Here is an 18,484-nt window from a genome sequence, read left to right as displayed (position 1 = left end):
TCCCAGCCAGCTACTACCACAGGTCCTTTGCACTTGCTGTTTTCTCTGCCAGGAGTGTTCTTCCCCAAACCAGTGTTTCTCTGCTGTAGTTGTATATTAAACACATCTGCATTACAGGCTGCATCCTAATCCAGTCAATTCAGAATCACAAGGATGGCTCCCAAGCATGGTTGTTTTGGTCTGAGTTGCTTGTTTGTTTCCAGAGTTCCCTGGGGATTATCTGCACAGCTCAACTTGAGAATCAGGGCGGCTTCCCATGGGGGCTCCTCTCCAACAGGACATAGTTCAAATGTCACCTCCTCAGAGAGAGTATGATTACGCTACTTTTAAAACTAAAGATTTCATTTGACACGGAGGCTTTTTTTTTTAAAGAAAAGCATAAGCAAAGAATGAAATAGAATTGAATTTGCAAATGTTGAGGTGGTAAACACAAGATGGCAGATATTGAAAAGACAGCATGCCATTTCAAGGCCTACAGAATTTAAATTTCAGTTTGCTCACTTGCCGTGATCTTGGATCTGTTATCTAAGATCTCTGAGCACTTATAAAACTGTGCCCATCTTGAAGTTTTGTTTTTTTTTTTTTTAAAGATTTAATTTGCTTATTTGACAGACAATGATCACAACTAGGCAGAAGGCAGGCAGAGAGAGAGGAGGGGAAGCAGGTTCCCTACTGAGCAGAGAACCTGATTTGGGGCTCGATCCCAGGACCCTGGGATCATGACCTGAGCTGAAGGCAGAGGCTTTAACCCACTGAGCCACCCAGGCACCCCTGAAGTTTTGTGGGTTTTTGTTTTTTTTTTTTAAAGAAATAAGAACACTGCTATTAGCACATAGTGGACACTAGGTAGATAGTATTAGCTAATTTTAAATAACAAATGATTGGCTGAAACAGTAAGTGCTTCAGAAATCAAAGAAAATAGATAGGTCAGGTGCCTTGGGATCAGTGAGGACTTCTCTGAGTAGGTAGAATTTCCTTTTTTTCTGAAAATAAAGCTAGAATGTGGGCAAGCAGAGACAATGGTGAGGGTTGCAAGTGACATCCCAGGAGATGGAACAGGAAAAACAAAGACTAGAGGTAGAATTTTAAAGTATGTTTGGGGAAGAGGGAGTTAAACAAGAAGAAAGAGCTTGCCCAGAAAGACAGCGCAGCAGTCTGTCAGGTTGGGTGAACCTTCTGTTTTCTGTCATACAGCATCTTTTTAGCCCTGGCATTTCCCTGAATTAAATTGTGTGGAAGAGTAAGTCTCTGATTGGAAGCAGATCCATCAGGCTTGGAGGCAGAGAAGTGGGAGTGGTAGGAGACAGGTTTTGGAAGGTCATTCCCTTCGACAGGAACTTGTGTGGTCTCTTGGAGGCTGACTCTGGGCCATGAGTTGGCCGACTTCAAAGAAGCAAGCTTGTAAAGTTTTCCAGTGATGGACCACAAACCAATTCCAAGGGACAGCCCTTGGTACTCTCATGGGGAAACCCAACAACTCTTGAGGGGAGCCCAACTCTGTATGAGTCAGGGTCCTTGGTTGCCAGTCAGATTCCCGCAACCAAAGAACATCCAGTGAAGAAATCACTAACAAAGGACAGGCAGGGTTAAAGGAAACCCACAAAGGATGGGTGTGGAGAGGGAGAGAGCTGCAGAAATCCTGAGAGGGACTGCCAACCCATAGCCCAGCAGAAGGTGGACTGGAGAAGTACATCCTAGTCTGTCTTCCTGTCTGCAATCTCCTACAGGTGACTTTCCATTGACCAACCTCAAGCCAGAAGCCAGAGGTCAAGATGCCTATGCAGGTCAGCCTCCCAGGTGCAAAGCAGGGTGGAGAAGTACAGAGAGTGGATCTGGAATATCCAGCACAGCGAAAAATCCTACAGAATGACAAGCTCATAGACGGGGCTGATTACCACCTGCTTCCCCCCTAAAGCATTCCCTTTTGTGGATCCCCTACATGCCTCCCTCTCTACTTCCCACCTCCATTCCCTGCACGTATAATTGATCATCCAGTCTTGCCAACTGGACCTCCTAGTATCTCTCAAAAACATGCTCTGCTCATACCATATACCTAAATTCCTTGGAGACTAAAGATTTATGGTTTAACTTCTTCCAGCTAAAAGTACTGGATGAAAACCTCACTGGATATTTATATAACTTTGGAGTAAAGGGAGGACTTCTCAAAGCATGACCTCAAAGGCAAAACCACAGAGGAGAGGACTGATAGATGGTGCTACATAAAAATTGGAAACTTCCATTCAACAAAAACCACCATGAACATAATTTAAAAGGCATCAAAAATTACCAAAACAAAACTCAAACAATGAAATAAGAAAATATCATCTCAGCAAATATAAGTAAAAGGAGTACTGTCTAAATATATAAAGGTCTCCTACAAATAGATAAGAAATGACCCAAATTTTGGGGCGGGGGGTTACTAAGAAGAAAACAAAACAAAACCAAAAAACCTGTAAAAATAAAATTAGAGGCATAGGAAAAGGACACGAACAAGATTGACTAAGGAGGAAAAACAACTTGGGGCACCTGGGTGGCTCAGTGGGTTAAGCCTGTGCCTTCTGCTCAGGTCATGATCCCAGGGTCCTGGGATCGAGCCCCACATCGGGCTCTCTACTGAGCAGGGAGCCTGCTTCCCACCCACCCCCCCCGCCGCCCCCGGTCCTGCCTGCCTCTCTGCTTACTTGTGATCTCTCTGTCAAATAAATTAAAAAATGAAATCTTAAAAAAGAAAAGGAGGAAAAACAACTTAATAACAGCTTATGGAAAAATGTTTACTCAATCCAAGAAATGCAAATTTAAACCAGAAACTATCCAACCAAGTTCACAAAGATTGTTCTTTTTTTTTTTTTTTTTAAGATTTTATTTATTTATTTCACACATACACACACACAGATCACAAGTAGGCAGAGAGGCAGGCAGAGCATGAGAGGAAAGCAGGCTCCCGGCTGAGCAGAGAGCCCAATTCGGGGCTTGATTCCAGGACCCCAGGATCATGACTTGAGCCAAAGGCAGAGGCTTTAACCCACTGAGAACCCAGGTGCCCCCACAAAGATTGTCTTTAAGGGGAGTACACAGTTCAGGCAGGGGTGTTAATGGATTGCTTAGAGGCATATAAATCATTACAAAGTTATGAAAAGCAAACTGGCAGTTTGGTATTGAGAAACTTTAAAATTCATCCCCCTTGACCCAACTTGAAAATTCTGGAATTCTGGGAGAATGCTGGGAAAGATTTTCAGAATTTTTTCAAAGACTTTTCCTGCTCACAAAGTCCAAGCAGGTCAATTTGAAGCGCCCTTCCGAGTTTTATCTCGCACGTCTCCCAGCTGACATCTGCCACACCATTAAAGCAAGACTGTTCTTCCCAAGACGTACACCTTGCACTTTGGTGCCTCTGAGTGAGTCCTTTTTGTTTCCCTCTGCTTACAAAGTCCTCCACCACCTTCTTGGCTTGGCTGACTTCGCTTACTCTTCTGGAGTCAGCTAAGTTGTCAGAGAGTCTTCCCTGAATATCCTCCAGGCTGAGTGAGTTTGCCTTTACCATGTTTCCATAATACCCGATACATACATATTTCTAGATAATTTACATATTCATGAATCTATTTACATATATGTCTCCACCCTCTTGGTTTCTCTCTTTGTATTCCTACACTGAAGGTTTTCAGCTGGAGGCAGTTCTGTCTCCCATGGGACATTGGGCGAGGTGTGGGGACATTTTTGGTAGCCACAACTGCGGGGGGGGGGGGGACCAGGGATGCTACCAAACATCCTACAATGTACAGGAAAGCCCCCATAACGAAGAATTATCCAGCCCAAAATGTCAGTAGTACCGATATTGAGGAAACCCTGTCCTATCCCAAGCTCCCACCTAGTATAAAGCACATAAAAAGCATACACCGAAAAAAAATTTTTTAACTATGTAATGAACAATAGTTAAATGACCTTCTCAAGCTCAACTTCTTCTTCCATACAATAGATGTAATAATATCTATCTCAGAGGGTTGAAGGGAGGATAAAAAGAGGCAACGTATGAACAAGGCCTAGGACAAAGCTGAGGCTCCATCACTGGCGGTTTATCCTAACAACAAAGTGCATAGATTAAATCACAGACCCAGATTGGGTTGGTGCTGAAATGAGTCTTAAAGACTTTGCAGCTAAGCCCCTTCATCTCATAGCTGAGAAACCCCAATCTATAAAGGCTAATGGCTTGCCTAAATTGTTGGCTTCAGATCTGAGTTTCCAGTTTAGTAGCAAACCACATTTTAAATGCATGCATAAGAAAGGAATTATAAACTGACTCTTTTGTAAACCAAACAGTTATCTTTGGGGTGGGGGGTTGGCTTGTAAATATAGTTTTCATATATATGTATAAAACTTTCTTTAAGATAGAATACTAACAGAGCAATGACTCAACTGAATACTGTTACCAGAAGTTTCACAGGGATTTATTTTGAAATTACATTTTTGGCATTTATGCAAAAATAGGCAAGTGTATTAAAATACAAAGTAAAACAAATAATACATACTTTTGACTGTAGGAGAGATATAGTCAGAATCCAGAATAACAATTTAAATAGTTTGTCATAATACATAAACCCCTCAAATATTAACAGACTTTCTGGAATCTATGCTAAAAATTAACTGCCTTGTAATGATTCCATTCTTCTTTCCTGCTCAATTGCTAGTACATACAATGACATTTCTTAGCAAAATATAATTCAGAGGCACCGTCCACATCTGAGATCTCAGATTCTAACATGTTATGACTTTTAATATGAACACCAGTATAACCAGAATTTAAACAAATTATGGCAAATAAATTAAAACATTTATACTTTAACATCTATAGACTTTATTAGGTGTTCCTTATACAGTCATCTGGTATGTTTAAAGAGTGAGCAATCATATAAAAGGAAATATGGTCATAACTGATTGAAGTAATAAAATCCTGAAACTAAATAACATCTCATAATTCATTGCACAGCATATATTAGATTTCATTACATCAGTATATAGCTTAGTTGTAAATTCTCCTGATGGCCATAAACCTCTAAGGTGCTGTCATCCTGAAAAATGAAGGGGAGGGAGTTGGTGGGGCATGGAATGGATAAATCTTCAATCACACTGGTGTGGTGTACCTTGAAGTTGTAAAGTTGTAGTGCATCGCCACCTAGTGGCAGGATTTAGTACCTTATTCTAACAAGGGACCCTTTCCTCGTATTTTCTAAAATAACGTGATTCAGTTCACCATTCAACTCTGTTCATCTCTGATACCATAGTTCCTAAAATTGCCGTCACCCATTCAGAGTAAACTCAATTCCCTCCATCCTCCAGGTTGTCCCGGGTTTGCTTCGTACAGTTTTTATGTTCGCCTAACTTTGAAATTCCCAGTACTTTGGTTATTTTCAAAATCACACACAGGATGTCTGTAGTACCAAACCCCAACACATTTGTGAATATAGGAGGATTATTATGGCTGTAGGAACTTTGGGCTTTGGCCCAGTTTTTATTCTTATTAATGAGTCTTTTAGAAAGTCAGAATTAGTAAAGAACTAATGCCTTAAAAGGGAGTCCTTAAAGTAAACATACAATCTTTATCAAAATCTACACTTGGGATTTTATTAAGATCCTAGAGTTTTAAAACAGGCAATGGTGCTGCTGGTGAAGAGTCCTTCACTAACATGTTGGCCCCATTCGTAGAGCATCACAGAAACACTGAGGCTGTGAGAACTCCGTTGGGGAACGTTACCAACATTGCTGCGCAGTTTGGGAATACCAGAATCAGAATTTGGGGACCTAAGCCCCCACCATACCTTACTCTGTTTCCTACACCGGGACACCGTGGAGGCTGAGTGATCCACAACAGTGAGCATAAGCTAAGTGTTTTGGATGGAATTGCAAAGAAATGAAAAACAAAGTAGGCCACTTGAGAGTAAGCAAATCTATCTTTCTTCAAGGTCTAGGAAGCCATATACTCAAAACCTAAATCAACCTCAAACTTTGAACAATAAAAGCTATCAAACATTTTACACTGTACAAAGTAAACTAGCAGGATGTGAAAGTTTAAAAAAACACTGCCAATCCAAAAAGCAAAACAAGGAGACAGGAAAGTCCTGGCTGGGCTCCTTCCTAATTAAGCTATCACACAGGTCTGATTCCACCTGCCCTCATCTTGGGTAATGGGTACTTCATTCAAGGCCAGACATCCATGGAGACAGATGGGCCAGGAATGAGAGTGTCACATAGGAGGTAGAAGAAAAGAGCCCGGGACCTGGGCCTCCATAGGCCACTACCAGACTTAATGGCCCTCAACATTTCCCCAGAATATTTATTCTTCCTTCTGTTCACATAAAGGAGCACCAAAGCTGACTCTTGTAGTGTTTACCATGTCCAGGAACTATTCTCAGTGTTTGGCATGTAATGAAGTCAGGCAATTTTCACAATAACCCTGTAAAGTGGGTCCTATCATGACCCCCACTTTAGAGCTGAAAAAACCAAGGTATGGAGCGGTTAGATCAGAGTCCTATAGTCACAGAGTAAGTGGATTCCTATCCGGGCATCTCTGAATCTTACTATTCCATGAGCTTGTATTTCAGATTTTCCGGTGCTGATTTTTCAAGTTTTTCATAGTACGCTTTTGGTAACAAAATGACCCTCTCTTCAAGTGAAAATATTTCATTGGCCAATTAACAAAATTCTCACCCCTTCAACTATTCTTTCAGTGGGCCAAATACGGTTCCTATTTTCTGTCTTATTCTGCATGGCAAGCAGAACAATACTGGTAATTATAATTAATAGTAAAAACATTGATACAGTGTTCTATGGTTTTCAAAGAACTTTTGCATACTTTTTCCATTTAGAAGAATAAGGTCGTTAAGTGATGTGGAAAATCCTTACAGTTTGGCTAGAAAGAGCTCTCACAAAGTCACAGACCAGACTACCGTCATGCCTCATTTTCTGCTTGGAGCAGGTGGATGACCCAGTTGCTCCCGTTACACCTTAACCTTGGTCAGCTGATTGCGCCATCTTTCAGTGGAGCCCTTAGGCTTGCTTTAAATGTCACCAGCATTTACAAGCATAGTTCCCAAATTTAGTGCCCTGGCCTCCCTCCACCCCATCCTTCTCTTCACACACCTTTGTAGGAGTCCAGCTGGAGGTGCTTCCGCTCTGGTCTCCTTATAAAGATGCGCACTGGATGCTTAGTTGAACGATTGTCAGACTCTGCAAAAGTGATCCGGAGGTTAAAGGAGGCTCTGGAGAGTCCTAGTCAAGGAAATTCTCTGAGGATACAAATGATTTTTGTCGGGGGCACTTGCACCCAAATGTTTATAGTAGCAATGTCCACAATAGCCAAACTATGGAAATAACCTAGATGTCCATCAACAGATGAATGGATAAAGAAGATGTGGTATATATATATATATATATATATATATATATATATATATATTCCATATATATAATGGAATACTATGCAGCCATCAAAAAATGAAATCTTGCCATTTGTGATGACGTGGATGGAACTAGAGGGTATTATGCTTAGTGAAATAAGTCAATCGGAGAAAGACAATTATTATATGATCTCCCTGATATGAGGAAGTTGAGATGCAACGTGGGGGGGGGGGTGTTGGGGGTAGGAAAAGAATAAATGAAACAAGATGGGATTGTGAGGGAGACAAACCTCACAAAACAACCTGAGGGTTGCCGGGGAAAGGGGAGTTGGGAGATGGCGGGTGGGGTTATGGACATTGGGGAGGGTATGTGCGATGGTGAGTGCTGTCAAGGGTGTAAACCTGGCAATTCACAGACCTATACCCCTGGGGCTAATAATACATTATATGTCAATAAAAAATAATTTTAAAAAAAATGGGGGTTCTGGACTGTCCTTTTTCTCAACCTTCTTCTGCCAAGCAGGAATATGTTGAAACCTCCTCCCAGTGTGACCTGATCTTTTTCCTAAGAACCTCCAGGGAGCCTTGCTTTTCCCTGGATGGTTTTTTAGTCCTCACCATAGTAGCAAATTGATTGGTAACAAGCAGTGCTATATGATATACATAGTATATAGTACTATATATATTATTATATATATATATATATATGTGTGTATATGTATATATAAAATACCCTCTAGTTCCATCCATGTCATCGCAAATGGCAAGATTTCATTTCTTTTGATGGCTGCATAGTATTCCATTGTGTATATATACCACATCTTCTTTATCCATTCATTTGTTGTTGGACATCTAGGTTTTTTCCATAGTTTGGCTATTGTGGACATTGCTGCTATAAACATGAGGGCACAGCCTGCTTGCTGTTCTTCAGTCCGGTCTTCTTTATTTAGCCTGAATATGTTTTAGAAAAATTGTTCATTCTTTTTTTTTAATTTAATTTTTAAAAGTTTTTTTAAACATAAAATCTATTTTTTAAATTTTTTTTATTTTCAGCATAACAGTATTCATTTTTTTGCACCACACCCAGTGCTCCACGCAATCCGTGCCCTCTATAATACCCACCACCTGGTACCCCGACCTCCCACCCCCCGCCCCTTCAAAACCCTCAGATTGTTTTTCAGAGTCCATAGTCTCTCATGGTTCACTTCCCCTTCCAATTTCCCCCAACTCCCTTCTCCTCTCCATCTCCCCATGTCCTCCATGCAAATTGTTCATTCTTATTGCTGGTTACCATTTCATTCATAAGAGCTCCTGGGGCACGGGGCTCAGGCAAGGCGAGAGATCCTACGACCTACAGCTTTTGGGCCAATAACACAAATATCTGCTATTGCCTTTTCTACCGTAAAAGTGATTGCTACTCAATTATGAAAAATTAACTGTCAGAGAAAGGAAGAATACGAAACCACACTTACTCACAAAAAGAGAACCTCCACTATCACCTTCCTGTTTCCCATCTTTCCTTAACAAACGGTTGGGGATTTTGTTTCACCTGGTTACATCTGTCTTCATATCACAAGAAGTTTCTGACTTTTTAAACTATCTTCATAAATACACTTTCCCCACTCAGTACAGCTTACGTAAGTATGTCCTATTATTGAAAACTTATACTTGTTTGGTTTTTCACTCTGATAAGCAGCGCTGCAGCACAGTTTTGGAGTCACACACCATTTCTGTGGATGCACGACTTTGGGCAAGGTGCTTGACCTCTGTAAAGTAAGCCTTAGTTTGCTTATTTGCAAAGGTGTAATAATCCTCATTGCATTATTGTGAGACCAATGATTGTAAAGGACACAGTGCCTCATGTGAAACAATCATAATCACTCAATATAATGATGACTGCTATTGGAATTATTTAGATTTTGTAATTCTTGATTCACATTGCCAAAATGCTGTCCAAAGGGTCATAGGGTTAACACCCATCAGCCACATATGAGATTCAAATTTATTTGAAAAAACATGAGAGGAAAGAAACTGAATCACTGAAACACTGGGTGGTTCTTGGTTGTCTGAGAATTTATCTTAGTTGCCTCATTATCCCTATATAAGGAAGCATCTTGACACAAAAAATTTAATAATTCACTAATGATATATAGTCCTCACTAAACCGTTCCCCAACACTAGCATCTACTGGCATCTTTATCTGTTTCTCTGTGATTTGTGATACTGTCCCAAAAACGTAACTCAAATGGACTGCAAAATCAAATCACAAATCTTATAAAATATTAAGTATGTTAAAGGGGAACTTTTATCGTGACCAAGGCCATTATCAAATGGAGATCCAAGCAACTCAGACCAGACTAAAGAAAACTGGCAAGAATGATTAGGCATTTCAGAAAATAACTTTGTGAAAGAGAAGGCTCTTTGAGAATTTAATGATGTTTTTGAATATTTTAGATATTAAGGCAAAAAATTTAAGACACTCACGTTCATGTTGTAGAAGTCAAACATAAATGACTGTCAAACATCGTAACCCTTTTTGTGAAAAAAAAAAAAAATATATATATATATACATATATATATATACTTTGATCCTGCTTTAGGAATTTTAAATAGAACCCCCAACTTGCTTTTTACACTGTTGTTCTGTTCTCCGAGAGAAGATCCCAATCAGAGCTCTCTCTGCACACAGCAGAGGCTGGCAGAACCCCACACAGGATGCAGGTCCTACACAGCTCCTTCCACCGAAGCGTTTTAGAATTCAGGGGTAGGAATGACATTATTGGATGGTTCTAATTTGTATTTAAAATTATAACCTTGGGGTGCCTGGGTGGCTCAGTGGGTTAAGCCGCTGCCTTCGGCTCAGGTCATGATCTCAGGGTCCTGGGATCGAGTCCCCCATCGGGCTCTCTACTCAGCAGGGAGCCTCCTTCCTCCTCTCTGCCTGCCTCTCTGCCTACTTGTGATCTCTCTCTGTCAAATAAATAAATAAAAATCTTTTTTAAAAAAATAAAGTAAAATAAAATTATAACCTTAACACTTCTACTTTGTATTTTTGTCCATTTTTTTACTGTCTAGTTTTTGTTTGCTAATACACGTATTAACACAAGATCACATGTATGTATCCTACATAGAGCGATACTGCGACCACATACATAATTTTTTTAAAAAGGATCAGTAATATTCAGAGGCCAGTGGTTGGAGAATGCTATTTATCAATCCTGCCCAAGGAGGGGGTGAATCCTTTTTATCGGGGAACTTGTGATGTCTGAGAGGCAATCTGTTACAGTGCTGTTTGCTTCACATACAGTCAAGTCACCACACTAATTTCTTGCTCTACTCCATCCCAGCCAAGTGAGGCCTGAGGGGGCTTCTACATATCTTGGTAAACTACAAAGGCAATATAAAGGTGATTACTCTACTTGAAAGAATGTTACATTCTTCAGTAAAATAAGATGTTGTCCAACCAGTGAGGAAAGCTGATTCAAGTGGCCTCTCTGAGCTCCAGGAAGCAGTAAAATCATAACTAAAATATATCTTAGAAGTCTAGAAAGAATTGTTAACAGGTAAGTAAATTCAGTAGTTATTCAGAATAAGATTTAGAATGCAAACACTCCAATAGTAATCATAATAGATATTTATTTAAAGCAATACATTTGCAGCTCAGATAGTTCTAAATTGTACATTTCAGCTTTATTCAACTTCTTAAAAATACTTGAGGGCAGATGCAATGACAGTTTTCAACTCCATGATTACTTCTTTGCCCATTCTTCTCTCTCTTTCCTTTCCCGAATAACTTCTTTCAGATACGGTTCAAGGTAGAATTTATCCTAAAGAATGAATGAAAGAAAAATATTATATACAGCCATCACATACTGATATATCCCAAACACTCAACAGGTCTTCAACAAAAGACATTCATCAAAATTAATTTTTATTTCCAACTTAAGAAAATGTATTTACAAGCAGTCTAAGAACTGTCTGCTTTTCTAAAATGTAAAAACCAACAAAGCCACTGTAATAAGTTGCTTTGACAGGTTAAAAGGGTAAAGTCTGCCAAAGAAGAAGTGAAGTTAAAAGCTTTTTTTTTTTTTTTTTTTTTTTAAAGATTTTATTTATTTATTTGACAGAGAGAAATCACAAGCAGGCAGAGAGAGAGAGAGGAGGAAGCAGGCTCCCCGCTGAGCAGAGAGCCCGATGCGGGACTTGATCCCAGGACCCTGAGATCATGACCTGAGCCAAAGGCAGCAGCTTAACCCACTGAGCCACCCAGGCGCCCGAAGTTAAAAGCTTTTGCCTAACTTTAGTACAGTTCAAGGGGTGGGGGTTTACTTCAGAATCCTTCCTGGGAGCCAGAGGGCTACCCCAAGAGCTGATCACATAGATACTACCATTTTTTCATCAAGCAGGAAACAGAGTATAGAAGGAGAATGACCCAGAAGAGAGAGGATCTGGACTGTAGCCCTGGATATCTACATTAGAGACTTGCTTGGTGATTTTGGAACAGTCACATCACCCCTAAGTCACAAAATTCATCTCTAAAATGGAGTTAACATTTGCTCTATTAACCTCACTGGACTACCCTGAGGGTATTTCTCTGACACAACTTTAAGAACTCTAAAGAACGGTACCAATGAATTTGTTTGTTTCTAATGCTCAATGCTTAGTGCCCAAAGCTGTCCCATACATAAAAGCTGAGCTACCTCCTCGTATTTTGTCCATTGCTCTTTAGGCAAGATCTGATGCCTCATGGTCAGGTCCAGTGCCCTCTTAATGCGAAACATCCTGTCATTATAAAGGTTCTCAGGTAGCCTTCTTATGGCTTCTTTCACATCATCATTCTCATGTATTGTATCATCTCGCATTAACCCTGTGACAGAAAACAAGAGTTAGACTGAATACACATCTCAAAAATCAGACATTTAAAAAAAAATGAATGAAACAAGTTTATGACATAACTTAAGACTCAGGTGAACTATGTATGCATTTCATACGTAATAATGGGTTTTTTCTTTTTTAAAATTTAAAAATCAATGAATTAACGTATAGTTTATTATTAGCTTCAAAGGTATAATTTAGTGATTCATGAGTTGTATATAACAGCCGGTGCTCGTTACATCAAGTCCGCTCCATAACGTCCCTCACCTGCTTACCCCACCCCCCCCGACCCTCCCTCCAGGAACCCTCAGTTTTGTTTCCTAGCATCTCCTATGGTTTGTCTCCCTCTCCGATTTTCTTATTTTATTTTTTCCTTTCCTTCATAATGGATTATTTCTTAAATGGTACCCTAGAAACAATGAGTCTTTTAAAATCCACTGTCAAAAAATTCATTTTATCTAAAACAATTTTTAAAATATCTAAAATATCTACTTTGTTTTTAAACACATCAGTAAATCACATCTCTATTTTCTTATACTTTGAATCTGAGATCACGGTATTAAAGAACCTTAAGATAACAGTGTACTAAGGAACCAGTAACATTTAATGATGCTTCTGTCAAGTTTCAATTAAAAAAAGCTGAAATTCTTAGTGTTCAGATATCTGACGATTTAGGGGCACCTGGGTGGCTCAGTGGGTTAAAGTCTCTGCCTTCAGCTCAAGTCATGATCTCAGGGTCCTGGGATCGAGCCCCGCATCCCCAGCATCCCTCAGCAGGGAGCCTGCTTCCCTTCCTCTCTCTGCCTACTTGTGATCTCTGTCAAATAAATAAATAAAGATCTTAAAAAAAAAAGAGATCTGATGATTTGGACATCTGGCAATTTTAACATCTGTGAAATCTCTTACTTTCCAAGTTCATATAACCTAAATTTTCAAATGCCAGATGGAGGAGTTGGGAAAGGGAGCATATAATAAGGATAATGTACTGCTACCAGACTTCAAGAACGTAACTTATATGCACCTCAAACATCTGAGATGATTGATTGTATTACTCTCTTCTCAAAATAATAAAAAAGAAATGACTGAACAATAAAATGTGAGCTAATTTTGGGACACCTGGGTGGCTCAGTTGGTTAAGCAGCTGCCTTCGGCTCAGGTCATGATCCCAGCGTGCTGGGATCGAGTCCGACATCAGGCTCCTTGCTCGGCGGGGAGCCTGCTTCTCCCTCTGCCTGCCATTCTGTCTGCCTGTGCTCGCTCTCTCCCCCTATCTCTCTCTGATAAATAAATAAAATCTTTTAAAAAAAAAGTGAGCTAATTTAAAAATGTTCTAATATACACAGGTACAATTAGTTAAGCAGCTTTTGGGAATACTAACATCTCTTGCAAAAGCAAAAAAAAAAAGGAAGAAAGGAAGAAAGAAAGAAAGAAAATAGATACTCACCCAGTTTATTGAACCCTGCAGCATTGTAGTACCATTTTCGAATACCCTCCAGCCACTGGCTTGATGCTGCAACTAATATTGTCACACTGTTAGTTTCTATGATGCAATTATTATTTATTATACTATATGAACACCTGGAGAGGTAGGCAACCAGTACTCTTACAGTTGCCTTGTTAGAGAATGCAAACAGAGAAAGGAAATTTCCTTTTCAAAGTGTATATTCTGTACAATGTAGATAAAAACTGCTTATTTTATCTATGAGCAAAAGTGATTACAGGTTAAAAAAAAAATGGACAGCAAGTCATGGGAAAAAAGGGTAAACTCACACACATGAAGAAGCCCATTTTCCTACTCCCAAATAGTTAACTTTCCAACAAGGAAATGAATATTTGAAAATGGATGAGAAGAAATAGGTAATGTTAAAGCTCTTTGGGGTGCAGGACTGAAACTGATAGGTGACTCAGCAGAAGTTAAGGGCAACATGAAAGTGCCTAATGTTCATAGGTCAGGTGTTGTTAAGAAGGGGAGACAGAGCAAATTTAAATTTTCTTTTTAAAATTTTGGCTGGGGCTAGCCTCTCACCAAGAGCAAACTCTTTTATTCCAACCCCTCCTCCTCCCTTCTCCTTAGTGTATCACAGATTACACAGCTTTGGCAAAGCTCCTTAAGAATGAAGCACCATGTGGGGCGCCTGTGTGGCTCAGTGGGTTAAAGCCTCTGCCTTCCGCTAGGGTCATGATCCCAGGGTCCTGGGATGGAACCCAGCATTGGGCTCTCTGCTCAGCAGGGAGCCTGCTTCCTCCTCTCTCTCTCTCTCTGCCTGCCTCTCTGCCTGCTTGTGATCTCTGTCTGTCAAATAAAATAAATAAAATCTTAAAAAAAAAAAAAATGAAGCACCATGTCAAAGATTGCTTCTAGAAAAACAAGTACCCAAGAGTCAACAATCTACAACTGTATTTGTAGAAAACAAATGATCTGTGTATCTATTTGTCATTGACGGTGATGATTAATATTCATTTAACACTTGTGTACTAGACACTATCTTATCTGCTTTATCCACATTAGCTGGGTTTATTTACAACACTCCTGTCCTACCAGAAGAGTAATGTTTAGGGAACTTATCCTATCCAAAATCAGAGCCTTCCAGTGATAGATAGGGTGGAGACCAGGTCTATCTAGTTCTCAAACACAGGACAGACCACAGTGACTTCTATTTGTCAAGTTAATGAAACAATGAATTCTTCAATGTCCCCCCACCCCCCAAAAAGTTCAGTGTCATTTAGAGTAATGGATTTTTCCGGCAATCTGCTCTTTCCCAATAGCTTCATCATTGCTGAGAGCGAGGAGAAAGGGACCAAGAGCATTTAAAGGTTACTCCGATTTATACCTCCAGAGGGCAGAGACCTGAAAAAAGGTGCGGGGGAGGGAAAATCCTTGGTGTTCACGCTCTGTTTTAAATATTCCGGTAATCTGTATATTCTATTGGATAGTACGTATGTTTTAGTGCCTACAGTAAATACAAACTTCTCCAAATCTGCAGACGGAGCTGACGTTCCAGATAAGCCTACATGAATCTGAAGCTTCGCAGGAACCCTGGCTCAGCTGTCCCGAATGCCGTTCGAGAAGCGCGAGGGGTGAAAGGAAGTTTGCAGACCTATCTCCTCCAGTCATTTCCCCTCGGCTACCAGACCAGCGTTATGAGGCAAACCATGATCTCCGTCGTCACACTGGCAGAAGTGATCGCAGACGACAGGGCTTGACTCACGGCAAGCACTCGGTTTTAGTTGAAAGTCATGCACTAATTATCTCTTTGTGCCCCCTGAACACTTCAAGGCCGAGGGAAGGCCTGCCGCGTGCGGGCAGTTGGAATGGCAAGGCTATCGGAGCCACCGCGGGCACCTTCACCGACGGTAGATCCACCTTCAACCCTTCAGGTGAGCCCGGCCTGGGGACAGGAAGAGGGTCGGGGGAAAAGCGCCCTTTAGGCTGGAGCGCAGCCTCCACCTTCCCTGACATCGCACACCTAGCCACTTAGGACAGAGGAAGCGGAGCAAATTGCTGCAAGAAGAAAAGGCTGAGTATGGCAATGCCTGTCTGAGAGGTCACCCGTAACTTACCGGCAGGCCTGCTCGCCATTTTGACCCGAGACTGCTGCGTTGCCTGCTGGGTAAGTCCTGGAGGACGCTCTAGGCCCAATGCGCAGGCGCCTCACGTCGCGTCGCCTGGCGAGGAAGGACGCGCACGCAGGCGCAGTTTCTGGCAGCGGAGTTGGGGCATCTGCGGCTGCCGTTTTCTCCGCTTGGGTCATGCCAATGTAGTCGGGCTGGCATCTTGCGCTACCCGTTCCATGGAACGTTTCATGTGATCTGATGGGAAGCACATTAGGCAAGGAATAAGGGGCTTCAGACTGAGTTCTGTGTTGAATGAGCTGTGAGAATTTAGGGAGTATTTATTGCGCCCTTTGTGCCAAGCAACGCCCTAAACCTTTTACTTTGTATTCTCATTTTAATGTTCTCATTTAGTTCTAAATCCATGAGGTAAGTACTGGGATTATCCCCATTGTAGAGAGAAACGGGGGCTCAGAAAAGTCGAATAAATTGTCAAAGGCTACACAGCTACGAAGAATCCAGATTTATCTTCTAGTATCAGAGGATCCGGGTAAAACTCTGGGACTCCTTAATTCTAGGGCCATATACGACACTACTAATCCAGGAGACACTAACCCTCTCCATTTTCCAGCTTGGCTACACCAAGCCATTTTAGTGGAGGTTAAGTTTCTAGGGACAGAAATGATTATAGTGTGACTGACTCATTCAGTTCCTAGTGACCTACCACCATTACTGTCATGGTCAGCTTGAATTGCCATAACAAAACACCACAGACTGGATAGTTTGAAAAACAAAATGTATTTCTCACTGTTCTGGAAGCTGGAATCCCTAGATCAGGTGCAAGAATGGGCATTTTCAGGTGATAGCTTTTCCTGTGCATTTTTTAGAGGGCTGCCTTCTCACTGTGTCTTCGCATGGCAAAGACACAGCAGGCTCTTTTGTATCTTACAAGAACAGTATTCGCATTATGAGGGCCCTATCTCTAAATGCCATCACACTGGGGGTTCGGGTTTCAACAGGACTTCTGGAGAGACACAATGCAATCCATAACAAGTACCTACAGATACTTACTTTTGTTTTCTTCAGGCTTAAGCAGAGAACTGGGACCATATACAGAAGGTTAGATTCAGTGGTCTTAGTCACATTCCAGTTCTAAACTTTTGTTGCCTTCCCTCTTTTCTTCTTTGTGCCACCAGATTCTCACATTACCCAGTCCTGTGTGCAGCACGAAAAACTGATGAATGTCTGCTCCCAGACTACACTAGCCAAAGTGAAGTCTGAAAGATGTGAAGTGTGATACATTTAAACACTGGCACATTGCTTTGCAAGAAGTACTCAGTAAACTCTTATTTCCTCGTTACCCTTAAGTTTCAGCTTGCTGATTACACAGTGAAGGTGGTAAGAGAGGGAAGACCATGTCAAGAGATAAGATGCCCAAGACTGTCCCAAACTCCAATTCCTAGTGGTATTGAGCCTACAGCTCCTGGATGTTTGCTGGCAGTCTTTAAGTTTGGTTCAAAATTCTGTTTTATTTCGCTCTGGGCACATGGGTAGGATTGCATTTCTCTGCTGCCTTAAGGCAGGCATGGTCATGTGATGCTTTGGCGAAGAAAAATGTGATTAGTTTTTTAAGAGCAATTCTCATTCCTTTCCCTTTCATAGAATGGCTACACTTAAGACACAGTAGAGGCTCTATCAACCTGTATCACCAAAGATGAAATGGAGCAGAGCTTTTTTGGTCCCAAGTAAGACATGTATGAGATGAAAAAAACAAAAAGCAAAACAAACAAAAAAAACTTCTGTGGTTTTAAACCACTTATGGTTTGGGGCTCCTGGGTGGCTCGGTTGTTTAAGCATCTGCCTTGGGCTCAGATCATGATCTCTGAGTCCTGGGATGGAATCCCGCACCAGGCTCATTGGCCAGTGGGGAGTCTGCTTCTCCTTATCTCTCTGCCCCTCCCCACTAGCATTTGTGCTCACTCTCTCTCTAAATGAATACTATCTTTAGAAAACTACTTAAGGTTTTAGAACTGTTCAGTATAGCCTATTCTGGCTGATAGAAGTGGTTTGTTAAGAAAGGCAAAATGAGGTTTGGAGCCATAAAAAGACCAGTTGGGATGCTTCCATGCTTTTTTAGCTGAATCTTGTTTCCTGTGTATTGATCTCATCCATTAGATAACTCCATGAAGGCCCATATCTATGCCACACTCACCACTGCATTTTAGGAACTCAAATGCCTGTCAGGCAAATGAATAAAATACCTAACAGGAAGAACCTGATCAATTACAGATTCAGTTTATGAGCCTTCCCAACCTACAGCGCACCACAGAACCCCAGTGTACAACAAACTACTCCCGGTTAATGTTTTAAAAACACTTTTTTATCCCAGTTCTTAATTCAGCTGGATAGCTCTGCTCCATGTTGTATCTGCTGAGGCTGAAATGTCTAAGATAGCTTCTTCCCCCACCTGTCTGGTGCTCTGTTGGGATGGCTGACGTCTGGCCAGGCACCTCTTTCTCTTCACATCACTTCTCCCAGGGTCACCCGACCTCTCTGCATAGTGGCTCAGGGTTCTGACAGCAAATGTTTCAAGAGGACAAGTCCCAATATTGCAGAACGTATCTAGCCTCTACTTGATGTTTCAGGGACCAGATCCCATTGGCCCAGAG

The 18,484-nt window shown here is 41.1% G+C and overlaps 1 protein-coding gene across 3 annotated transcripts; it reads right to left on the bottom strand.

Annotated features, from left to right (window-relative positions):
- Positions 1-10,999: 10,999 nt before the first annotated feature.
- LOC131826578 (cytochrome b-c1 complex subunit 7) lies at positions 11,000-15,970 on the bottom strand. Of its 3 annotated transcripts, none has more exons than XM_059165980.1 (4): positions 15,825-15,970; positions 13,708-13,779; positions 12,089-12,255; positions 11,000-11,215 (listed from the first exon to the last, which is right to left on the bottom strand). In XM_059165980.1, the coding sequence occupies exons 1-4, from the start codon at positions 15,841-15,843 to the stop codon at positions 11,138-11,140; spliced, it is 336 nt and encodes a 111-aa protein (XP_059021963.1). In that variant the 5' UTR covers positions 15,844-15,970; the 3' UTR covers positions 11,000-11,137. The 3 variants fall into 3 exon arrangements, with proteins under 3 accessions (XP_059021963.1, XP_059021961.1, XP_059021962.1); XM_059165978.1 differs by lacking the exon at positions 15,825-15,970 and adding an exon at positions 15,219-15,630; XM_059165979.1 differs by lacking the exon at positions 15,825-15,970 and adding an exon at positions 15,276-15,621.
- Between the last annotated feature and the right edge of the window lie 2,514 nt (positions 15,971-18,484).

This window comes from Mustela lutreola, chromosome 3 (assembly GCF_030435805.1).
Source record: "Mustela lutreola isolate mMusLut2 chromosome 3, mMusLut2.pri, whole genome shotgun sequence".
In the NCBI taxonomy this organism is placed as follows: domain Eukaryota; kingdom Metazoa; phylum Chordata; class Mammalia; order Carnivora; family Mustelidae; genus Mustela; species Mustela lutreola.
This window is presented reverse-complemented; position numbering and strand designations above follow the sequence as displayed.

Coding starts and splice junctions, on each gene's coding strand:
- LOC131826578 (XM_059165978.1), bottom strand. CDS start 15,378: ATGACTGGAGGAGATAGGTCTGCAAACTTCCTTTCACCCCTCGCGCTT. Junction 12,256..13,707: donor TGCAGGGTTCAATAAACTGG/GTGAGTATCTAT, acceptor TTTCTGTCACAG/GGTTAATGCGAGATGATACA. Junction 11,216..12,088: donor AATGGACAAAATACGAGGAG/GTAGCTCAGCTT, acceptor TTCATTCTTTAG/GATAAATTCTACCTTGAACC.